Source organism: Stigmatopora nigra, chromosome 9 (assembly GCF_051989575.1).
Source record: "Stigmatopora nigra isolate UIUO_SnigA chromosome 9, RoL_Snig_1.1, whole genome shotgun sequence".
NCBI classification, from domain to species: Eukaryota; Metazoa; Chordata; class Actinopteri; order Syngnathiformes; family Syngnathidae; genus Stigmatopora; species Stigmatopora nigra.
In genome coordinates this window covers 2,519,064-2,543,192 of record NC_135516.1, presented here as the reverse complement: position 1 = coordinate 2,543,192, position 24,129 = coordinate 2,519,064, and the positions used below count along the sequence as shown (strand labels likewise).

The window sequence follows — 24,129 nt, the reverse complement described above, 5'->3', positions numbered from 1 at the left end:
GGATGAGAAAAGACTTCGCCCAGACCCTCATTTGCCCAGTTATAGTATTACAAAAATGCATATTCATTCGCTGATTGACAATGAGATGCGGACTGGTCCACGACTGCTGAGAGGGTTGTCTTCTCCGGACTCCACACTCTCCATCCTCGAATCCACATCATCCAGACCTCTGTCTCTGCTTGTCCTTTGAAGTCCAGACCATCTGTCCAACTCCTTGTCTTCTCTGTCCTTTGAAGTCCTCACCATCTGTTTCCTTATCAGTGTGAATCCAACCTCAGCAGAAGAATGTTAATATTGTAATTGAAGAATCTCAGGCAAAGCCTTTTGTTCATATTGTAATTGAGTTAAGAACCAGAGTTTAATCCTACAGTAGTAATATCAAAATGAAACAGCTACAGTAAAATGAATGAGTAAAATATGTCATATTCTTCACCGGCGATACTACCATTACATTGCCGGTTATTTGTTTTTAATGTATTGAGACACGAATGGCACTGTCTTTAAAGATGGCCGACAAATGACGACCTCTGTCCACATTGGCTTACTAGGCACATACAACAGCGATCCCCATATGTATGACATCTTTACTGTCACATGCGTAGCACAGGTCTGGAATTATATATACCCTATAAATATTGTGGATCGTAGGTGACTTTGACTAACTTTAAAGCGCTTGTTTGGCTTGTAGGTAAGGTGAAAGTCTACTTTCTGTATATTTGAGTGGGTGAACCACATGTAAAAGTGCAGATTCTCTCTCAGAGTTTTACTTTTCGATAGGCAGAGCTAAAAATTCAAGTATGTCCAGAAAATTTTCATTCGGTGTTCGATTGTTTGTTTTCACAAATATACTTAAAGTTACAACATTCAGTATTTCATTTGGCTCAGTATGTGATTTGAAGCCAGCCATGCAGTAAAATGTCATTGCAATGCGTGTTGACATCATGTAGTTATGGATGGGCAGCCCCTCTCAGCCTTGTGTACTCCTGCTATGGTGGTCGATTTGGACAAAGTGAAGAAAAATGCCCAGAGGATGATTGAAAAATTTGAGAAGCTAGGAGTTAAGCTCCGCCCGCACATGAAGACCCACAAAACCATGTATGTACGCACACGTCTCTTATCTCATTTTCTGAACCGCTTTATCCCAATTAGGTTGCGGGGGGGGGGGGGGGGGGGGGTGCTGTAGCCAATCCCAGTTGTCTCTGGGCCAGAGGCGGGGGACACCCTGAATGGGTGGCCAGCCGATCGCAGGGCACGAGGAGGATCTTTTTTTTTTAATCAAAAACAAACACTGTTACATGTATAGAATGAAAGAGAGCAGAAAGATGCATACTATTAAAAAAAAAAAAACTGTAGTGCCTCTACATACGAAAGGGACAGGTTACGAAACTTTGATATGCAAATTAGTCTTCCTAAATACAAAAACAAGAAACAAGTTACAAAATCCCCCAAAACATCAATGCATTTTGTTTATCCGTTATTTTATTTTGAAATTGTTGCGATAACGTTGCGTCTTGCTTGACAATCTCCCTACAGTCTGGTCTCCTCCCAGTGGCTGTCATTTTTGTTGAATATGGTTAAAGCTTTATTTAAAATTATGTGAATTAATTTAAAAAGAAGATGGCCATAACCCACCCACCCAGAAACGATCTGCAATTCATTTTGTGGGATTTCTTTTCACCTTTAAGGCTATTCAGTCATTATTATAGGGTTTCCATTTTTTATTTTAAGATACCAACAATTTTGTGTTTGTATCTAAAACCAGTATAACTGAGTCTGCAACATATAGGATACTGATCTGTGTGTTTTTGACCATCTCCAGTGAGTGTGCTGACATAATGACAGGGGGTTCACGACGATGCATTGTGGTTTCCACTCTGGGAGAGGCCTGCTTTTATGCTGACCATGGATTTGATGACATCCTCTATGCCTACTCTCTACCTTTTGATAAGGTTTTTCATGTTCTAATTTATACACCACATTATAAAGCAAGCAAGCAAATCATTAATTTTAGAACAACTACAAGGATACAACCATATACATATATTGTTAATGAGAAATGTAGCCACAACATTTGCATATCTATTACGCAATTGTGATTTGTTTGTTTGCATATATGATAATGTTAGAAATGCAACTTTTTTTGTAATCCAATGACTGCAGCATGCTACAAATAAAAATAATAAGCCTATTTCCTATTTAAATTGATCTCACTCTTTCTTAACCTGCTCCTGAAGTTGAATTTTCAGATCTATCATTATGCATCTGCTAATTTTTGTTGAAGCAATTATTGCACTCTACCTGTAAATTCTGTAAACTTCATTTGACTTCTCAATTATCCCTGTTTTTTCTGCTATAGGATTTACGTATTTAACTGAAATTGCTGAAACGAACAACCAATGATTTACTTAAAAATTATCAGCGGTGCGCAAACTTTTTCATATGTTGTACCCGTGATTTTCCACGGGGTGGTGGTATTTCGCCTTTAAAAGACGGGTGAAATAATCAGACAGGTCCTTTGTTGTATTTCAAACCAACTTTAGTTATATCAAAGCAATTCACACAAAACATAATATACAATAACACTCAAATATATACATAGTAACATATTAACAACCCGTTATAACCCAAACAATGTACTTGTTGCTAAAACGATTATAATTTATGAGTATAGAAACTTGTTACCTTTTGTTCCGGGCGTCATATTTTGCATACTTATTATGCTACCCTTATAACGGCGGCCGAAAGTAGCCTGCTGTAAACAATGCACCCGAGACTCGCACATTCACGCACACACATAAAAAAAAGTAAACAACCAGCGGCCGAAGGTAGCTCGCTTTAAACAATACCCGAGACTCGCACATTTACGCGCACACATGAAAAAGTAAATAACCAGCGGCCGAAGGTAGCTTGCTGTAAACAATACCCGAGACTCGCACATTTACGCGCACACATAAAAAAAGTAAACAAGCATCACTAAGCATTACGTTCTTTCTCACATGCGACTATTGCCTCTTGCACATCTCACACTCAATCGATATTCAAAACAAAGCAACATACCTTTAAAAAGACGGGTGAAATAATCAGACAGGTCCTTTGTTGTATTTCAAACCAACTTAGAGAAATGTCTGAATAGCCCGTTATTATACTATACCAAGGTCTATGACCATTGGTTAATCACTGCGTGACTTGCGCGTGCCCATTACGTCATCGCCGTGTGTTTAACGCATGCTACGCGGCATGAGTCCCTTTTTAACTTAACACCTGCGCTCATGTATAACATCAACTACTTCACCCTGTCACACTCTCCCCCACAAAAACAAATGTCGTCCCGACATTAATATGCTCCCAAACATTTCCACTTTGGTGAGCCGTTGCTCATTAAAGTCCAGGCGGCACGGGCCACAGTTCAAATATAATCCACAACTCGTACGGTCCACGTTTTACTGGATGGCACAGTAATCACAGTCCATAACAGTCCATAACAGTCCATAACAGTCCATAACAGTCCATAACAGTCCATAACAGTCCATGACAGTCCATGACCGCATCATGCACGTCGTCCTTGTAGGTTCAAGCTTGTTGGAGTCCAAACAAAAAAGGTGGCTGCAGGTAATATGGATGCAGGTGTACTAACCAAGGGGCCACTCCTGGTGCAGGGTAAACAGTTAGCCGCTCCTGCGGTGACTGTGTACTATAACAGGAGGGGATTCCAAGATGGTCATAGGTCGTACGTCGTGGTGGGTGTCTCTCCCTTCTCGGCCGTTCATCAGTCAGCGCCTCAGGTTCCGTCACGGCGGTTGGCGGGGAAGTCTCTGACAACTGCTCATCACTAGGACCTTCAAGAGGAGGGTTTGCTCCCTCACCAGGCAGGTCCTCCAGCTGATGGTCCTCTTCTACTTGTACTGGTCCGGAAGCAGGGCCCCTCACTTCGTGTGTCTGGTCCACAGGCAGTGGCCTGTGCTCCGGCTCCATCTCTTTGGTACCTCTCTCATTTAGCTGGCGTAGCTCATAGTGGAAGTCATCTTCGTCATCGCTTTCTTCGTCTGACTCCTGATGAGATGCCGGCTGCTGTTTCTTTCTCGGCGTCCTCGTGCCGATTTTCCCTTCTTCTGGTGTTATCTCAACGGGCAAATGGTCACAAGACATTAGTAGATTTCTGTGCAGAATTCTGGAACGATCTTTACCTCTTTCTGGCCTAACTTCATAAATTGGTAGGTCAGATCCCATTTGCTTCACCACTGTGTGAACTGTATCTTCCCAGAAGTCACGGAGCTTCCCAGGTCCTCCTCTTGGTGTCAGGTTTTTTATCAGGACGCGTTCTCCTGGTTGTAGCACAGAACTCCTTACTTTAGTGTCATAGTGCTTTTTACCTTTTTCTGCCGCTTTCCGTGCGTTCTCGGTGGCAATGGTGTACGCCTCCTCCATCCCTCGTCTCCATTTCTCCACATAGTGCTGCTGTCCATCTGCATCGGACCTGTTGCATAGTCCAAAGAGCATGTCCACTGGAAGCCTTGGCGAACTCCCGAACAGTAGATAAAATGGTGAATAACCTGTCACATCACAACGGGTACAGTTGTAAACATGCACAAGTTTATTCGAAGGCTCCTTCCAATTCGATTTCTGTATCTCCGTCGGTTCTGGTTCAGTTTCATTTGTCTTTTTGCCAGCAGATTCCAGATTTGAAGAGGAGCTCATTTCTTTTGCGTTCAGAGGTTTAGCTTGTACGTTTCTTGATGTCCGAATGTCTGGTTTTGGTTTGACCTTTGGGAATCTACTCGTCTTTGTCTGTTGAGTAGGAATTGATTCACTAGATTTTTGACATTCAAGGGGAGACTTGTCAGTATCTACCATATTGGGTCAAAGCTCTTGTTGATTCTATCTTTAACCTCTCATTCGCCTGTTCTTGTTCCCTTTCTTTCAAGAATGTAACTTTTTCCAGCTTCAGTAATTCAAGCTCCTCTTTCAGTACTTCCTCCCTCTGGCGAGATGCCATATTCTCTCTTTCTGTTGCTTGCTTGGTCTGAAAAAGTTTCTCCTTCTCCGCAACAAGCATGTCTACCTGTTTCTCCAGAGCCTTTTGCTCTTCTTGTAGTATTCTAATCTCATCAGTTTTCTGCTGCTCGGCTTGTTCAAACTGAAGTTCAAGATGGTCAATCTTTTTCTGAAAGGCTTCTCTCTGTTGCGATATGTCCTCTTCCAGTCTTTTGATGATGTGATCTTTAGATTGAACGATTTCATCAGTATGCAAGTTTTCTAGCGCCAAGAGTTTTTTCTGTCGGGCTATTTCCTCTGCATAAGATGAAAGCTTCAATTCTTTTGCTTCCACATCTGCTGCTGCCTTTGCTAAACAGCCAACTGTTTTGTCAAGCTGGTCCTTCAATTCTATAATTTCGTACCGCTGATTTTCTATAGCTTCATTTCTCGCAGAGAGCTGCTCCAACAAATCTCTTCTTTGCTTATCGCTCTCTCCATTATGCCTAGCTTGTTCTTGTTTCATGGCTTCAAGGTCCCTCTTGAGATTTTTTTCGCTCTCAAGAGAGGCCAAGTGTTCACTATTTATTGCCTGCTTTGCCCCAAAAAGTCTCTGCCACCCCAGTCTTCTGTCTTCATACAACATCCTTATCCCCTCTTTTAATTCTAACAACTCAGCCATACCTTGATCCTCGTCTTTGAGTTTGTTCCTTTTTAGGTGGTTATAGATGTGACACAACAATGGCACTCGTGATATGCATTCCGGACTCCCTATGTTAAGGAAATCACATATTTCTAACAGGTCATTAACTGTTAGCTTGAAAAACATTTCTTCTACTTCCAGGCGTAACTGCTCCCGTTCCATTTCCATTTTCTCAACACAGTAGGAGTTTGGTTTATGATGCAAAAGTGTGAGCACTGAACTGGCACGTTTTTACCGTCTCTCTGATGATCTCTACTGGCCTCAGATGACGAGTACTCTGCCAACTTCACGTCCCTTTTCACCACAACGCCTCTCCTCACTGTCTTGTTCCTGGATGTGGTTGGTTCTGCTGGCTCAGCATTCAGTAGTCAGGTTGTGAATACTGGTCATCTAAGCAGCAATCCCAGCGGTGCCTCCAAAAATGTTGTACCCGTGATTTTCCACGGGGTAGCAGTATTTCGCCTTTAAAAGACGGGTGAAATAATCAGACAGGTCCTTTGTTGTATTTCAAACCAACTTTAGTTATATCAAAGCAATTCACACAAAACATAATATACAATAACACTCAAATATATACATAGTAACATATTAACAACCCGTTATAACCCAAACAATGTACTTGTTGCTAAAACGATTATAACTTATGAGTATAGAAACTTGTTACCTTTTGTTCCGGGCGTCATATTTTGCATACTTATTATGCTACCCTTATAACGGCGGCCGAAAGTAGCCTGCTGTAAACAATGCACCCGAGACTCGCACATTCACGCACACACATAAAAAAAAGTAAACAACCAGCGGCCGAAGGTAGCTCGCTTTAAACAATACCCGAGACTCGCACATTTACGCGCACACATGAAAAAGTAAATAACCAGCGGCCGAAGGTAGCTTGCTGTAAACAATACCCGAGACTCGCACATTTACGCGCACACATAAAAAAAGTAAACAAGCATCACTAAGCATTACGTTCTTTCTCACATGCGACTATTGCCTCTTGCACATCTCACACTCAATCGATATTCAAAACAAAGTAACATACCTTTAAAAGACGGGTGAAATAATCAGACAGGTCCTTTGTTGTATTTCAAACCAACTTAGAGAAATGTCTGAATAGCCCGTTATTATACTATACCAAGGTCTATGACCATTGGTTAATCACTGCGTGACTTGCGCGTGCCCATTACGTCATCGCCGTGTGTTTAACGCATGCTACGCGGCATGAGTCCCTTTTTAACTTAACACCTGCGCTCATGTATAACATCAACTACTTCACCCTGTCACACATACAACTTTATTTATAAGGGTAGCAACTTATGGGATCGCATTATTTATTTTTATGTAAATAGTATCAACTAATCACATAGCAATCTTGCTTTTTTTAAGGTGGAGCGTTGCGCTATCTTGTCAGAGAGACTGGAGCTCTTTCAAGTTTTATTGGACCATCCTGATGCTCTTAAGCAACTCAGAAAAAGACCCCTCAAATGCGGTCGGCGGTGGCATGTCTGGTTGAAACTGGACTGTGGCAATGGCCGAGGTAAACAAGTGTTCAAGAAACTCGAGATAGGGCTAACACAAAACAATGTACAGAGTCAGAATTACAGCTCATGATTGTCTTCATTCATTGTAGCCGGCATCCTGCATTCAGAGCCTGAGGCACTTAGACTGGCTCAGTCTATTGCTGCGGCAGATGGTGTGGAGCTAACTGGAGTTTATGCTCACTGTGGAAACACTTACAACTGCAGAGGAGTCCAGCAAATTCAGAGGGTTGCAAAGGACACCACCACATTTACTATGCAATTCATGGAGAAGTGAATCAACTCCTTTATTGATTTTATAGCTATAAACTCAAGTTCAACATTTTTGGCACATTATGTTGGTAGAAATTTTTCCATCTTCAAATCAAATTTGGTAAATATACAGTGGACCAGGGGTCACCGTGGTCTTCATGGGAACCTATCCATTCTGTTTTTCACATCTCCCACCCCCAACATACCTGAATCAACAATGAGGATTATTCTCAGGCATCTGAACAGAGATGATCATTCAGGTGTGCTTCAGGTGGAAAAAAATAAACTGGATATGGGTCCTCAATGACCAGAGTTTGTGACTCCTGCAGTGGACCTTCCCATTTTGTGGGGAATGGATAGAATCATTAAAAATAATTTAAAAAAAATAAATAAATAGATGTGTGTATATGCTATTATACTTTCTGTTTCTCATGTGGCCCCCTAAAAAAAATAATTGCCCTCTCCTGGTTTAGGCCATTAAAGCAGGCCTTTCTGACCGCCACAAGATATTTGTAAGTTATTTCTTCACTTTTAGGTTAAAGATTTTTGGCATCACCTGCAAGTCCAGCATTGGCTCCACACCGTCATGTAGTCATCCAGTCCAAGACATGGTACACCTTACCGAGGTCCATCCAGGAAACTATGTATTTTATGGTTTGTGCACTTAATGGTTATGTGAGGCCCAATTGAGTAAATCTTTTGCTGTAAAACTGCATCACTTGCTTCTTCTGTAGATGTGCAGCAGTCTATCATTGGCTCATGCAGCGTGGAAGACATTGCTGTGCGGGTTTTGACAAGAATTATTGGCCACTGTCCTCACAGGAACCAACTACTGATTGACTGTGGATGGACTGGGTTAAGGTAACCTGTAATCCTGTAGCTAGGTTTATACATCACCCTAAAACCACAAGCCATTTTCAGTGTAGTTGAGCCAGTGATACCTGACTAGCATCATCTCATCTTTCTCTTCGAAACAATTTCAATAAACTAACCTGAAAAATTGCATCATCAGTACCATAATTGTGTACTTGCTATTAATATTATCTTAATGCCATCAATAGTTTACTCAGATTAGCAAAATGTATTCATGAACTAACCACCGAAAGAGTTTAGGTTACAATAGTAAGCACAGTATGGGTCATCAATACATCTTAACGTTGGGGAATTACAATCATTACTTTAGCCGAGGTGCACTGGTATGCGAGAGAATCTTGAAACATGGATAGTAGTTGTTGTGAGACAGCCTATTGAATTGAATGCTTTTATTGTCATTATGAGATCGAATGATAGCGAGGAAATGAGCGCTCAATAGAGGTTAGCGATGTTCTAAAGTTAGAATTAGACAACATCTTCGAAATAAAATAACGGATAAGGAAATGCATTTACTTTTTGGGGAATTTCGTAACTTTTGCATATTAAAATTTTTCATAATCTGAACATTTCGTGCCTAGAGGCATTTGTAAGAATAGGTGTGACTGTATATTAACGTATCAAGTCGTAATACTGCACTCAAGTTTCTGTAAAATGGAAGTAAACATCAACATCCAAAAGAAAAGTTTTTTGTTGTCCTTTCTCAAAAAACACTCAGCTGAAGACATGAAAAAAATTGTTTACAGTATTTTGCTATAAATCAGCAATTCAGCTCTAAATTGTTCTCACTATTTACATATTTTTAGCACTGCTGTTCAAATTTATTTTATGTATTTAAAAATGAATGATGAATTTTGTTCTGATGAACTTTCAATCCAATTCTAATTTCAAATTTTGTTTGTTTACAACTCAAGTTTAGATGGTGCTGGGAAACTTCCAACCGGATATGCTGTAATTGAAGGACATCCAGACCTGATGTAATTGTAATTTATAACAAATTCCTTAATTACTAATTGCAAACTTGAATGGAGGCGACTATCAATGTTTTTTACAGGCTTCTGTCCATGACTCAGGAGCATGGAAAAGTGGAACCTCTCTCAGGAAAACTGGATTTCAACATGTACCCTCTGGGTTCTCTGCTCACACTGATTCCATACCATGTTAGTTTTCTTATGCAAAACCATGTTTGATATCGTGTGAGGTTTCCTCGTCTCATGGTCTCTTGTTTCTTTCCAGTCGTGTGCAACAGCAGCTATGCATCCTGTGTATCATGTGCACTCAGAGGGCGTTCTAATGGGGAAGTGGAAACCTACTCGTGGATGGTGAACAGATATAAATAACAGGCGCTTTATAATTATGCAATGTTATATACTCAAAAGATATCTTCACCAGCCTATGGTCCAGGGGTGTTCAAAACGTGTCCTCGAAGGCCGCTGTGGGTGCAGGTTTTTGTTCCAACCTTTTCAACACAAATAGTTTAACCAATGAGGTTTCTGCTGAAACAAGAAGCACCTGACGGCAATCCACTGATTGCACTTTTAAGATACCAGATTGGTGGAAGGATTTCCTCTAATAGGTTGGAACAAAAACCTGCACCCACTGCGGCCCTTTCTGGAATAGTTTGGAGACCCCTGGGCGCTATAACCCTTTTGACATTACCCACACTAATCATGTATTCTGTTTGTATTATTACATAGATGCTTTTTTGTCTTACATTTTCCACACTTGTCTTGAGACCCATCATTCCTTCCCTGTTAAGCTTTGGCTGTACAAAAAGGTTCCATTATAGATTGAAATATCCTGAGAGTAGTATTCTCAAGGCTTAAGTGCTAAATAAAGTTAATTAACAGACTAACTGGACTTATAAAAATCCTTATATGGAAATTACTTTTTAACTGAATCCCACCCACTAGTCTTCAAATTCACGCCCACTTTTGCCTGTTGGAAAATAATTTATACACAGGAGTCAGATTATCAGGTCGTGTCTTTTCTTTTGCAAATAAAGAATGTTGTTTTGAGAATTGACCTGAAGTTCCAGTGGGTGTGTTTTCCGTGTTTTTTTTTTTTTAAAGAAATCCTCTAAGAACGAGCACGTGGAGTTGTGAGTACGTTGTCGAAAAGGTACAAATTCCAATATTACGTAGATATTGTAGTTTTTGATTACGAACCAAGTAATTCAAGCATTGCAAATGAACAAAAAGTTGTGGCTTTGAACAGATGTTCTGTGTTATGTCCAGTATAATTTGTACTTCTACATGTTTAAGTTGAAATGTGAATTAAGAGTGTTGTTGAAACAAAAAAACATTGTTTATCATCTTCAATTGGTATATTCTATATGAACAAATAAACTATTTTGATTCCCTTTGCTCAGGGTGTGCATTTCCACACATTTCACTTTCATTCATTTTCTGAACCGCTTTAACATCAATTTAGTGTCCAATCATCTTACCATGCATGTTTTTTGGGAATGTGGGTGGAAACTGGAGTACCTGGGGAAAACCCACACAAGCCTGGGAAAAAAATGCCAACTCCACACAGGTGAACCGACCTGGATTTGAACACGGGACCCCAGAGTTGTGAGGCCAATGTGCTGACCGCTCAAGAATCAAATTTTTCTTAGAGCAAATCATTGGATTGTACTGTATATTTATATAGTTAAAATATTAATATCATGCATGTACTTATAAGTCTTCAGCATTATTTTTAGAAACTTGATTTTACGGTAAGCGTCTGAATGCAGCATTAACACTGAAGTGTATTCTGGGAAAAGTAGTTTTTTTAAAATGTAGGTTTTCATTGGTCAAAATGTGAACTTTCACTTCTCACGTGGTTTAAAATTTCGGTGTGATGGCGCTGAAAGTTGTCACTTATTATTGTTATTGTTTTTTTTTTTTTTGCTTTTGTCCCTGTATTGTTTACAGATTCCAAGGGTTATGTTAATTAGTTACTCTTGCCTTTGAGATCATCCACTCTATTGCGTTCCTATTAATCAAATGCAACACGTGCTATCAAGCCTCTTTTCCTGGAGATCATGAGTGCTTTGGAGGTAAAGTTCATCGGGGATGGAGATGTGTTGGACCATATCGTGGACAAACGGGAGGGTATGTATTCACAGTTATTTCCTTTCCCCCCGTCTTTCTGATTTATTTGTTTCGTGTTACAGAGGTGCAGAGCAATCCAGGCGCAATCCAGAAAATGGTCACATTTAAGAAACCGGTGGGACGTCGAGCAAGGGAGGATTCACAAGTGAGGGAAAGAGATGAAAATAGCGTCCATGATGAGCAGGATTACGTTCACGCTTTTTGTGCAGACCTTGCAGAAGGTAAGCGCAAAACTTTGGAATACACGCGTCCCTCAATATTCAAAACGGATTCTTCCGTGGGTCTTGTAAAGATTTTACAGCTAGCTCCACCTCAAGAACTTGGCTGTGCGACTACCACAATTAGTTAAAGTGTCCCGTTTTTGTTTGAAAGATGTGAGGAAACACAAAAATTTGGGAAAATTATAAGAAAATGATTTGGATTGATTGATTGGAACTTTATTTCATCCCATATTCGGGAAACTGTCTTGTTTGCAGTAGCAAAGGTAAAAGGCAATGTATATGGGAGGTATTAAGAAATATTAAAATGCAATTTAAAAAAAAAAATAGAACACAAAACGTGCTAGAGCGGACGGAGCTACCGCTACCGGCTGCCACTTGAGCGGTGCCATCTTGGTTTCAGTAGCATAAATGAATAGAAAAAGACGTTGCAGAGTTAAACAAAACTGGAACCACACACAGGAAGACTGAAATCAAGGTTGAAAATATGCAAAATCACTCTTCCAAGCTTATCCGCACAGTCCCTCAGTAGTCTGGAGCTGAAGAATCAACTGCAGCGAGTACAACACTTCAGATACTCCGTTTCCAGTCTGCAAAGCACTGTCAGCTCTTCCATCTCATTAGGGAGGGATCACACTTTCCCCATAATAATAGATAGAATGATTGGTCTGGAGTGTCGCTTCTTCTCCCAGCACTTTTCACTCTTACTGCTGCGTATTGTTCACAGCTGATCCCATGTGTATGACAGCGGAGGCATGGCTGAATCGTTCCAAAAAGGAACTAGCAAAAAGAAACCAAGCTAATACAACAAAGAAAGTTGTAAAATCATTAACGTATAAAGTACAAAGTAAAGTAAAAAGGAATGTATTAAGTAATACAGTGTGGCAAATAAGTATTTAGTCAACCACCAATTGTGCAAATTATCCTACTTGAAGATTAGATAGGCCTGTAATTGTCAAAATAAGTAAAGCTCAACCATGAGAGACACTATGTGGGGAAAAACAGAAAATCACAGTTTGATTCTTCAATAATTTGTTTGCAAATCATGGTCGAAAATAAGTATTTGGTCAATACCCAAAGTTCATCTCAATACTTTATGTATCCTTTAATAGCAATAACGTAGGCCAAACATTTTCTGTAACTCTTCACAAGCTTTTCCCATGCTGTTGCGAGTATTTTGGCCCATTCCTCCATGCAGATTTCCTCTAGGGCAGTGATGTTTTGGGGCTGTCGTTGGGCAACACGGACTTTCAACTCCCACAGCCACTCATTTGTTGCCCTGGCTGTGTGTTTGGGATCATTGTCATGCTGAAAGACCTAGCCACGTCTCATCTTCAATGTCCTTGCTGATGGAAGGAGATTACCACTCAAAATGTATCGATACATGGCTACCATTCATTCTTTCCTCTCAGTCGTCCTGGTCCCTTAGCACAAAAACAGCCCCAAAGCATGATGTTTCCACTATCAAGGTGGGAATGGTGTTCTTCGATGCAATTCAGTATTCTTTCTCCTCAAAACACGAGAACCTGTGTTTCTACCAAAAACTTCTGTTTTGGTTTCATCCAGTGGTGGACTGTCAGGGCCTGCAAGGCCGTCTCTGCTGGCCTAAAAATATTTGATTCACAGACTGATGGTGATAGTTTTCTCTATGAATACTTATTAAATAATTCCAAATTGTCTGTCAGCTTCCTTTCATTGCTTTTCCCCGGGTTGCGCTGCTTCCAGATGTGTTTTCATATTCAAGCATCTAACCAATAAGATTTCAGCTATTGAGTTAGCAACACCACAATGTCTTGTCACAGGCGTAGGGATACGTCGTTGCCTTCTCGCAGGCGTAGGGATACGTCGTTGCCTTCTAGCAGGTGTAGGGATACGCCATTGCCTTCTAGCAGGCGTAGGGATACGCCATTGCCTTCTAGCAGGCGTAGGGATACGCCATTGCCTTCTAGCAGGTGTACGGATACGCCATTGCCTTCTAGCAGGCGTAGGGATACGCCATTGCCTTCTAGCAGGCGTAGGGATACGTCATTGCCTTGTAGCAGGCGTAGGGATATGTCATTGCCATCTAGCAGGTGTAGAGATGCGTCATCACTTTCACCAACTATGATTGGCTAGTGATAGCGTGGGCTAGCCAGAGATACCAAACTGTATCTGGAGCGAGCTGCACAAGCAAATATATTGTTGTGTTGATTTAATAGTGGTTTTGTCAACCCGCAATGGCTGTAGGAGAAGGAGGAATTGATTTGTTTGCAGATTTACTGTCAAAGCCATTTTCAACACTGGACTTTTCAAGAAAAGCTGGGCATCATTAAGAAAGATCGGACAACTACGAAGCAAGCAAGCCTGTCACACCCGGGAAGGAACATTTTCAGCACTAAATCGAATAAAAACGTAAGCCAGAAATACGACAGGACAGCCTCGACTTCAGCATTAGCTTTTATCGCGATAGAAAAAGAAGAAAGGAAAGAGGATGGATATTGGTGAGTAAAATATGGCCATATTCCTAAATAATATTTCAATTGTATAAGGTTATTACGCTATTTTTGTGTCGCAGCTGTAACTGCACTAGAGGTCTTATAGCCATCAAATAGTTTTTGAGGGTTGGATTGATTCAGACAGCTGAAGGCGTCGTCAGGAAATTCACGGACCACCTCTGTTGGATCATCCAAATGCTCTCTAGCGAACTGCAGACGGGCCTACATGTGTACTGGATTCAGCAGGGGCACACGTCTGGCAGTGCAGGATTCGAGTCCCTGGTGGCACATTGTGTTAATGATAGTAGCCTTTGTTACTGTGTTCCCAGTTCTCTGTAGGTCATTCACTAGGTCCCCCCGAGTGGTTATGGGATTTGCTCACTGTTCTTGTTATCATGCATCTTGCATAGAGCCCCAGATCGAGGAAGATTATCAGTGGTGTTGTAAGTCTTACATTTTCTACTAATTGCTCCCACAGTTGATTTCTTTACACCAAGCGTTTACCTACTGCAGATTAAGTTTTCCCAGCCTGGTGCAGGTCTACAATTTTGTCTCTGATGTCCTTTATCAGCTCTTTCGGGAGAGACTGAGGTTGTGGACAGATGTGTTTTATACCATTAATGAGTTAAAACAGATTCTGTTAATACAAGTAATGAGTGGAGATTGTTTGTAGGTGACCAAATACTTATTTTCCACTCTGATTTGGAAATAAATTATTTAAAATTCAAAATGTGATTTTCTGTCTTATTTTTTACACATTCCATCTCTCATGGTTGAGGCTGACCCATGTTGACAATTACAGGCCTCTAATCTTTTCAAGTTGGAGAACTTGCACAATTGGTGGTTGACTAAATATTTATTTGCCCCACTGTATTAAAATGTAATTGAAAAAAAATAAAAAGGCATTAAAACAAAAAACTAATAAGAGGGGACAGAACTACTGCCACCGGCTGCTGCCTGACGACGCCATCTTGAATCCCAAAAATTATGTATATTGTCTTACAAGCATACAAAATCTAACCGTGTTGAAAGAGGGCGAGCATACAGCCACTTGTGTGCGCGCTTGTTTGCTTTTTTTTCTTAGAACTCCAAAGCAGACATGCTAAGCACCCTAACCCTTACAGTGACACCCAGTTTTTTTTAACATCAAACCACAAACAATTTGCATTAATAGGTGAGGGGCAAGACTATGTAAATAATACATCTTTAAATAATCCAGATTGTGGTTGGATCCATTAGTTTACTAAATAATTGTATAATTAGTTGTTGTTTTTTTCTGTATCATTTACCAAAATGTGTTTTTTTGTTTGTTTTGAAGATGATGAGGATGAGGATACGTCTAGAGTCTCAGGATCGGCCATTTTCACGTTTCAGAAGAGCAAACGGGGCCACAGCCTAGCCCAAACTGGTGAGTCAGTTTTTCATGTAAAATATTTGAAAGTGTCACAAGTAATATTTATTTTGCGTAAGAAGCCTTATTGTAATCAAATATTTGAATTTGTTTTCCATTTTTAATAGACATTTTTACTGTCAAAGTCACACAATTTCCTTAAGTTAATTGATGTTACATTTCCTCATATAAAGTGGAACTCATCCCTGTGGTTACATTTGAGTTTGATTTAATTAATAAAGGGGCTATATATATTAATAAAGCCGCCTCGTGGTGTAGAAGTTCACTCGCCTGACTTCGTTGGGGGCAGCAACGGGCTTGATTCCCATTGGTAGCGGTATGACTGTGTGTGTTGATGGTCGTTTGTCACTCTGTGCCCTATGGCTGACTGGCGACCAGTCTAGGGTATTGTCTGCCTTTCGCCCAAAGTCAGCTGTTTCCGGTTGCAGCAACCCTTTTGAGGATGCGCCTTATGGAAGATGCATGAATGAACATAAACATGTAAATATGTAAGATTATAGTTGAAGGCTAATTTCCATCTTTAGTCCCTTCTGCAGGTTGATGTTATAAACAAAATATATACTCAATAAGGCAATAGTAAGGAGGAGGAAAAAATACAAGAAAAACTCGAAAGTAGCATAGAACCGATGAAACATACACAAATAGCACAGGTCTGTCATTCTCTTCAATTTTCTTAAGTTCATGACAATGAGGATCAGGCCTCATTTGCAAATTATTTGACTTATTTACTCCTTGTTCAGTTAGGTTAACTATCAGTGTCTGAATTGTCTGCAAGTAAGGTGATAACCAATTTTGTAGACCTATTTCTATCCATCACATGTCATAACTCATTAGTACAAAGGTGTGTGCAATACTCGGAATGTTTTATGTTTTTTTATTCAAAGCTAATGAGTTGGCACGGACCCCAGGGAAAAGTGTGCGCTTCAGCCGTACTTCAAAAAATGAAGTAACCACACCCACTCGGACACGCTGCAGTAAGTCCTCCAACGTCTATGATTTTAAAAAGAGAATCCACATGTCCCAGTGTATTCTGTTTTCCTGTGCAGACCCCAGAAGTGAAAACAAGACACCTCTGAAGGTGTGATTTCCTATCGATTTATTATTGTTTTGTTTTAGTTTATTTATTTTTGTTCTTAGCATTTTGTTTTAACGCATTTCATTTGCTTACGAGGGCAACCACCTTATCAGTTGCTTCTTTTTTGACAGGGAAAAAGAGTGCAGTTTGTCTCTACAACACCCCACAGGTTAAGGAAGAGAATTACAAGTAAGTGTTAAAAGACGACCGACAACCCCATATAAATGACCTTCAACATTTAACTATACAAATCGCAAATTTCTTAGATCTCTAATGTTAGCGCCAATATAGCATTACACAAAAAGTAACGTCGCTTACATACACAACCATTTTGGGACCTACACACAGCCATGCTTGCAAAATTGAGCTAAAAGGCACGTGATGATTCTTGTTAAGTATGTCACGAAGAAGGGAGGGAAATCTGGGATATATTTATTTCATTAGATAAAATAGTTCCAGCAGATATAAAAAAATGATAATGATAAAAAATAAAATAAAATCTGTAATTGTTTATATTCTGACTTTTTTTTTCTAAACTATGACTCCACACTCGATAAGGGTGTCGTGTATCCGTTAAAGTTGAACCTTGACTAATGAGTACCCCAACGTAGGGGTTTTTAAAGAATATTTTACATTATTACTATTATTATTAAGGAACATGTTCAAAATGTATTTTCATTTCAATTGATAAAGATAAAAGTTGAAAAAATGTGATAGTTTAGTATAAAATTGATCAAACTCATAAGTCAATTGCTCTGCAATGACCATAAAATGTGAACTTGATACCAATATACAGCTCCCAGCCTCCGATCAGACAGCGACAGTGAGCTTTCTCCTTCTGACTCTGGCGAAGAAGATGACGAGGAACTTTTGGTTGAAGTGCAGAAAGTAAAAAAAGATGACAGCGAGGGCAAGACCTCAGAAATGCCGAGGAAAAATTTATCAGCAGCACTTTACAAGACCCCTGCCAAAAAGAACAAGCAGACCCCTGACCATATCAACCAACCCACCATGGTTGAAGAGTATTTTGAGGCCCATGGCAGCTCAAAAGTTTTGACTTCGGATCGCACGTTGGACCGTTTACATACACCAAAACTAGACAGGGTGCGTAAATGAAGTGTATCAAACCACTTGCAATACCCTCAATCCAATCCAAATGTAGTAACCATTTACTTGGCTTATAGGAGAGACTTGTCCAACTATTAGCAGAAAAACCTTCCTGCTACATCAGCAAGATCCAGGACCTCAGTACCAATCACAAAAAGCACTTCAGTAAATGGATGCTACAGTTACAGTGAGTGAGTTCGTTTTTTACTGTGCTTCTTGCCTTTTGGGGGAGAATAAAAAAGTAGTGTGCTTCTATTAAGGTTGGGATTCAGTGTGCTACTCTACGGTTTGGGAAGCAAGATAGAGCTTCTTGAGGAATTTCGTTCTTCTTACTTTTCTCAAGAGATGCATCTTGTGATAAATGGATTCTTCCCTTCCATTACACTGAAATCGGTGAGTCAACACTCAGACAATATATATTCCCAAGTGATTCCACGGGGGGAGCAGGTTTTCATTCCAAAAGATCTAGATTCTAGATAATTGATTAGGGTCAGATGGTACTTCTTTCAGTAGAAGCCTTATTGGTCAAAAGTTGATGTTCTAGATTCTAGAACATCAACTTTTGACCAATAAGGCTTCTACTGAAAGAAGTACCATCTGACCCTAATCAATTATTTGTTTATGTTGAAACGAGTAGCACCTGGCTGCAATCTGCTCATTACACTTGTAAGACACCAGATTGATCAGTTCGAATGAAAACTTGCAGCCACTTTGTGGTGGATTTTTACACACAAATGAAATCAAATAGTATTAAAAAAATAAACGATCAAGACACACATCCATAAGTATTAAAATTGAACCCAAAAAATCACTTTATATTGTTACCATCATTTCTCAGAAATATCACGTACAATGATAATACTTAAGATTTTCCCTTCGAATTAACACATTTGTACTCCCCATTTAAACCATGAACATGGAGGTGAAAATTGTGAATTGGGGCCATCTTTTATGAGAGAAATCGTATAATTAAACAATTGTAAGGCAATTTTGGGGTATGGTCAATATGCTAGAAAATACGTAAAATGGGATTCAATCTTTTTTATTGATTTATTTTATAAAGAATATAACTGAATTGTCATTGTTTGTTCATCACCTGCTCAAAAGTTTTAGACCACTGGCTATAAAAGACAAAATCTGTCAGGCATTCGCATGTTCATGTCCTCATCTAAAATCATTAGAAAGTGTGATTTATTGGGTGTGTGAGTGTGTGTTGTGTATGTTAAGATTCTATCGCAATCTTAGTCAAAATCGTGCAACATAGTGATTGAATTTCTTTACCTTCTTTGTGTGTAAACTCGGCTTTTTTGTGAAAGCTGAAAGCAGAGTTTATGTATGAATCGTTGTTTTTGCATGATGTGCTCCGTGCGTGGCTGATTGGTCCGCCAGCGAGTTTCTAGGAACACTTTACTTCACAGTAGTTATAAAACATCTACCGATCCATAAATTATGCTTCATCTATTCTCTAATCCTTATAAAGCGTGATGTACGGATGGATGCCTGCGAATGGGTGTGCACCTGGAAACTGGCTGGCGGAAATTATCCCCAAAATGACGTTTGTAAATGACATGGAAAAGCGTCTTGGGTCAGCGCGTCCAGCACCATCGTGTCTCACCGAGTCTTTCCGTCACGACAGGAAAAAAAGTGTTTAGGCTGGCAGGAATAGATAAAGCGTGATTTATGGATGGGTGGATGTTTTATGTTAACATTCTCACGCTACTTTTTTCCTAACCCTGCATCATAGAGAGTAGACATTATGGAGGCCAGAAACGGCTGTCGGATCCGAACCGTGCATCGTATAGAGTTGACATTTTTAATGCTGCTTGTGATAGCCAAAGCTAAAAAGTGTTCTCTTTTTGAACATGATTGAATCGCTAAGCTTCATAGATAAAGCCTCTCGCAATATGCCCTTACTGCTCAGGTTGAACGCAGCAAGACAGTCATTCTAAACTTACTTTTGAAAGATTCTAAGCAATATGGAACAAAAAAGTCATATGTTACTCCCCAAAAAGACAACTTTGAATCCAATCAGTTGTAAGACAGGGCGGTCATTGACGCATATTAAGGCCCTGACTGTTGCCAACTGAATCTGATGGAAAAGGCTCTCAAAAACATTCAACATAACAAAATACCCTGATTTAACTTCTAGAGAGAACTTTTTTTGATGGATGGCAAGAAGTACATCCTCCTGGAAACACAAGGATCCAGCATACTCTTACACATTTTGGAAGTGATTAACAAGTATGGCTGATTTCTACTGGGAACACTTTTGTTATGATCTGGAGAATTATTTTTGTCTTTTTTTTTTACGATGGTCTCAAACTTTTGATGAGTTGATAAGCAGCCTATTTCAATTTAAATTGTTTTCAAATAATGTGTTTTTTTTCACTCGCTCCCCTTGCTTCCTTTTGCATAATGTAGCTCTACTTAAAACCTCATTTAGGGCCAAATGTGCTCAAGGTAAATTCTAGCTATTTCAACTGATTGTCTCACTGATTGTAATAAGGACTGGGTGATGCGCACATCCTGAATATACATTATACTGCTAGTAATTATCATTTTTTTATCAATCAAGCATGCTTGATTGGCATTGTCTGTCAATTTATGCTATCACTCTATGACTGCAGATCTTGAACACTTTGACATGGGAGGTTTTTGAGCACCAGGGGACTTTCAGAACACCATCTGACCAAATTCATCACATTGCTCAAACACTTAAAAAAACAAGTGAGTAACTGGGTGTCTTTATTCTATATCATTTGAGAATGTATTGCTTTTAAGTTAAATCTTGACCTGAGCCCAGATTCCCATATCTACTTGATAATCAATAACATTGATGGGCCAATGCTGCGAGGAGAGAAGACCCAGAGTGCCCTGGGACAGTTGGCGTCACTGCCGAATATTCACTTGGTGGCTACTATTGACCACATCAATGCTCCTCTTGGTTAGTAATGAGCAGGATAGTTTATTTCCCATCCTGCTTTCCAGTTTACAGATGCCCTCTCTGTCTTATCAGTGTGGGACCAGTTCAAACAGAGCCAATTCAACTGGGTGTGGTGGGAGTGTGTAACATTCAAGCACTACACAGAGGAGACGTCTTATGAAAATTCTTTGCTTGTGCGGCAAACGGGGGCTCTGGCTCTGTCCTCCCTTACACATGTCCTTCGCAGCTTAACTCCAAATGCACGGTACCTTTTTCTGCCATGATTACATTTCTGAGCAAAACAGACTTGTAACGTTTTTTATTTCTTTTTTTAGAGGAATTTTTAAACTGCTAATGAAATTTCAGCTGGAAAACAAAGACAATCCTTCTTACGCAGGTACAATAAATCAGTGTTTCAAGTGTTCCCCTTGAAGTCATTTCTGTTCATTAGCTAGTTCTCCTTTTTTTGTTCAGGATTGTCATTCCAAGATTTTTACCAGAGGTGTCGCGAGTCATTCTTAGTGAACTCTGACCTCACGCTGAGGACTCAGTTGACTGAGTTTAAAGATCACAAACTGATACGGACACGCAAGGTGAGGTCCTTCTAATACTGAAAAGCTCTGAAGTCAAACATATACTCAGAATATAAACTGCATGTATCTGTTTCACTGTCATTATACAGTGTTTTTTATTTGTACCAATTTTATCTTGAAATCCAATGTGAGGTTAATAACAGTCTAATAAATGTAAATAAAACTACCGGAACTCATCCTTGAACATGTAACATGCAAGTTATTCAATTTTGAAAAGTGGACGGATTGAATTTCTGACGGCATGGAGGGATTAACGAAACAAAGACTGCAAGTAAAGGCAAAATTTGACTTTGCAGGATAACTTTTTTTCCTTCATTCACCATAAAATCACGTGCATTCCTTTGCATACAAATTTAGTGGCATGTTTGCCATGTACGAAGTAGCCAGGTTTTAAGATAAATTCATTCTCTAACATTATTTCACAAAAAGGTGAACACATTTTTCCTCATTCCCATCATCTCATCTTCTGAACTGCTCTATCATTACTAGGGTCTCAGGAGGTGTTGGAGCCCATTCTTACCTAGGGCCAATTTGGTGTCCAATCAGCCTACCATGCATTTGGAATGTGGGAAGAAACTGGAGTACCCAGAGTAAACCCATGCAGGCCCGGGAAGAACATGCAAACTCCACACAGATGGACATGACCTGATTTGAACCCAGGTCTCCCACTGTTAGGCCGAAGCGCTAACCATCCACCGTGCCACCCTCATTTCCATCAGTGATAGCAGAACAATATGATACGGAGTTCTGCATTTATTCCTCTCCTAAGCAACTGTGATCTTTAATTTATTATGGTTTTATTCCTGTGGATGTTGATAATTTGGATAAAATGTCAACTGCAATTATTTATTTTTTAAATATTTATTCTTTATATTTTAAATGTCCAGGGTCCAGATGGCGTGGAGTACCTAACAGTTGCAGTCAATGCCAATACACTCTTGGACTACTTGGAAAATGAGGAGAATGACTGAGAAGATCACTAGGAATTGGAAAAAGCACCTCCAACCCCAATAAGAACAAAAGATGGGCTGTTGAATATTGTTGTAACATGTATTTACATAATTCCTATCCCATTATAATTTAATACAGTATTTGACTCAATGACCTCCATGTCTTGCCATGTGGATTATTTTAAGTATGCATGGTGTGCTTGAAAAGCAAGAATAATAAACCCAGCAAAGTGAATGCAATACTTAATGTATTTATTTATAGAAATAGGATTTTTCTAAAAAAAAAAAAAAAAAAACATTGTCTTTGTATGGAAGGCATTCATCATACAAAAAAATGTGTTATTTGGTTAAGGGATGACTTAGTGAGGGTATTGGAATGTGTGTAAACGCAAGCAGCAGTGCAAAAAGGACGAGGAAGATTATGAACTGGTTATAAATGGGACAATTGTATGGAGTGAGGCTTATGTTTTATCACGGTGCGGTATTTTTTTCACTGTTGTAAGTCAGCAGATTGTGATTGTTGTGAATCTTGTAACATTTTTAATGAATCTAGTGTATAAATCCTGAGTCGGTTCTGCGTCTCCATGTGCACAACACGGAGGTCCTCATGATTCAAGTCCTTCAGAAGCAGAAGCACTGCATCAAGTGTGTGCGTCTAAAAATAAGGCACAGTGTTATTTGACAAATGTTGACAAAATAAGTATTTTTTTTAAAAACTGATTTACCTGAAGAAGATTACCTTTTTCATAGATGACCTGGTCGATTGAGAATGTAGAGTGGGGAACTTTTCTCTAGATTGAGGCTTCATCTTTAACTCATATGTTCTGTATGGAAAAATTCAAGCTGGGTAGTTTATTTTATTGTGGTTGTTGCATTTTGTGCTAAGTCCTATGACATCCCATGGCGCTTACCTAGTTTTTCCCGTATTGTGACCAAGAGAGTCTTTCTTTGCATTAGCATGTCCATTGGTAGAAAGTTGTTGTTCAGCTCCAATTGCTGGTGCACTGATCTCCTCGCCCTCCATTTGTGCTGACAAAATCTCATCTTCTGTCACAACTGTAATGCATATAGCATGGATTTACAAATTTTAAAACATTGATGTCAAATAGAAAAATTTAGGGTACTTTTTAATACAGACAAAAGTATACACCTTTATTGTCGAGCTTCTGCAGCCGAGGTAGGCAACGCAGGACTGTCAGGCGATATTGGCTGGAGTTCTCACCGCAGCATGGGTTGTCAGCCAGCCATAATATCCGGAGTCGTCTCATGGGACGTAAATACCAGAGTTCTGACAGTGAGGCTATCATGTTTCTTCGCAGGTAGAGCTCACACACTGACAAGCATCCAGCCAGCGGAGCGAGAGATGAGATGCTGTTGACGCTAGAAAGGGATACCATGAACAATTTGATATTACGACCCTGTGATACGTAATTGTGAAACTGATTGTTTATTATATGGGGAAACCTACCTGAGTGTCAACACTTCAATGTTAGGCATTTCTGCTAGAATGGAGACCTGGGAAAAGTGACACACTTCTGAAATCAGATCAATATATATATGAAAGAGAAAGGCAAAATGGGTAAATATGAGGAGAAATTGTACTCACGTCTGACAGTTTACATCCCCTGTAGCAAAATTGAGTTTAGGTTTTCAAATTAGACATCTGTGAAACGTTGCATCAAATTGTGAGCACTTACCAGCAATTCAGCTTCCTGACACTTTCCAAGTCTGGAGCCTTGGCCTCGGTGAGAACTTGCGTTCGAGTAAGCCTCATCGTGTGATTTATCATGAACAGCTCCTATTAAAACCATAAATTATTAAAAACAATGGGTCGTGTTGTGAAATAAACATTGTAAGTCTGCAGAAGAGATGCTAACGTCCTCTAAACCAGAATACGCATGCGCACTTTTTTGGCGTCCTTAGTTACAGAAATCAATTTTTATGTG

At 39.7% G+C, this 24,129-nt stretch overlaps 3 protein-coding genes across 6 annotated transcripts; 2 read left to right on the top strand and 1 right to left on the bottom strand.

Moving 5' to 3' along the window:
- The first annotated feature begins 508 nt into the window (after positions 1 to 508).
- Positions 509 to 10,720, top strand: LOC144202102 (D-serine dehydratase). Of its 3 annotated transcripts, none has more exons than XR_013327462.1 (10): positions 509 to 607; positions 948 to 1,095; positions 1,820 to 1,949; positions 7,058 to 7,208; positions 7,302 to 7,482; positions 7,997 to 8,115; positions 8,196 to 8,322; positions 9,251 to 9,308; positions 9,386 to 9,491; positions 9,568 to 9,611. XR_013327462.1 is itself a non-coding variant. In XM_077725079.1 (10 exons), exons 1-10 carry the CDS (start codon positions 595 to 597, stop codon positions 9,655 to 9,657), a joined length of 1,128 nt encoding a protein of 375 aa, XP_077581205.1. In that variant the 5' UTR covers positions 509 to 594; the 3' UTR covers positions 9,658 to 10,720. The 3 variants fall into 3 exon arrangements, 2 of the variants coding, with proteins under 2 accessions (XP_077581205.1, XP_077581207.1); XM_077725079.1 differs by having other exon boundaries at positions 9,246 to 9,308; positions 9,568 to 10,720; XM_077725081.1 differs by having other exon boundaries at positions 529 to 688; positions 9,246 to 9,308; positions 9,568 to 10,720.
- Positions 10,721 to 11,159: 439 nt separating this feature from the next.
- orc2 (origin recognition complex, subunit 2) lies at positions 11,160 to 22,750 on the top strand. Its single transcript, XM_077725155.1, has 15 exons — positions 11,160 to 11,432; positions 11,495 to 11,653; positions 15,443 to 15,532; positions 16,420 to 16,509; positions 16,582 to 16,613; positions 16,742 to 16,799; positions 17,407 to 17,714; positions 17,795 to 17,904; positions 17,978 to 18,110; positions 20,345 to 20,444; positions 20,521 to 20,661; positions 20,734 to 20,905; positions 20,976 to 21,037; positions 21,115 to 21,233; positions 22,121 to 22,750. Exons 1-15 carry the CDS (start codon positions 11,363 to 11,365, stop codon positions 22,202 to 22,204), a joined length of 1,728 nt encoding a protein of 575 aa, XP_077581281.1. The 5' UTR covers positions 11,160 to 11,362; the 3' UTR covers positions 22,205 to 22,750.
- cfap410 (cilia and flagella associated protein 410) lies at positions 22,415 to 24,068 on the bottom strand. Of its 2 annotated transcripts, none has more exons than XM_077725154.1 (7): positions 23,881 to 24,068; positions 23,790 to 23,808; positions 23,652 to 23,718; positions 23,334 to 23,563; positions 23,095 to 23,239; positions 22,923 to 23,007; positions 22,415 to 22,838 (listed from the first exon to the last, which is right to left on the bottom strand). In XM_077725154.1, the coding sequence occupies exons 3-7, from the start codon at positions 23,678 to 23,680 to the stop codon at positions 22,674 to 22,676; spliced, it is 654 nt and encodes a 217-aa protein (XP_077581280.1). In that variant the 5' UTR covers positions 23,681 to 23,718; positions 23,790 to 23,808; positions 23,881 to 24,068; the 3' UTR covers positions 22,415 to 22,673. The 2 variants fall into 2 exon arrangements, with proteins under 2 accessions (XP_077581280.1, XP_077581279.1); XM_077725153.1 differs by having other exon boundaries at positions 22,662 to 22,838; positions 22,909 to 23,007; positions 23,652 to 23,698.
- Positions 24,069 to 24,129: the final 61 nt, after the last annotated feature.

What these genes read in the sequence shown, in the direction of transcription:
- LOC144202102 (XM_077725079.1), top strand. An exon ending in ACTCTCTACCTTTTGATAAG is followed by an intron (nt 1,950 to 7,057) that starts GTTTTTCATGTT and finishes GCTTTTTTTAAG; the next exon opens with GTGGAGCGTTGCGCTATCTT. An exon ending in TCACACTGATTCCATACCAT is followed by an intron (nt 9,492 to 9,567) that starts GTTAGTTTTCTT and finishes GTTTCTTTCCAG; the next exon opens with TCGTGTGCAACAGCAGCTAT.
- orc2 (XM_077725155.1), top strand. Translation starts at nt 11,363, where the DNA reads ATGAGTGCTTTGGAGGTAAAGTTCATCGGGGATGGAGATGTGTTGGAC. An exon ending in CTTCCATTACACTGAAATCG is followed by an intron (nt 18,111 to 20,344) that starts GTGAGTCAACAC and finishes CTATGACTGCAG; the next exon opens with ATCTTGAACACTTTGACATG. An exon ending in AGCTTAACTCCAAATGCACG is followed by an intron (nt 20,906 to 20,975) that starts GTACCTTTTTCT and finishes TTCTTTTTTTAG; the next exon opens with AGGAATTTTTAAACTGCTAA.
- cfap410 (XM_077725153.1), bottom strand. Translation starts at nt 23,972, where the DNA reads ATGATAAATCACACGATGAGGCTTACTCGAACGCAAGTTCTCACCGAG. An exon ending in ATTGAAGTGTTGACACTCAG is followed by an intron (nt 23,564 to 23,651) that starts GTAGGTTTCCCC and finishes ATCCCTTTCTAG; the next exon opens with CGTCAACAGCATCTCATCTC. An exon ending in CACAATACGGGAAAAACTAG is followed by an intron (nt 23,008 to 23,094) that starts GTAAGCGCCATG and finishes TTTTCCATACAG; the next exon opens with AACATATGAGTTAAAGATGA.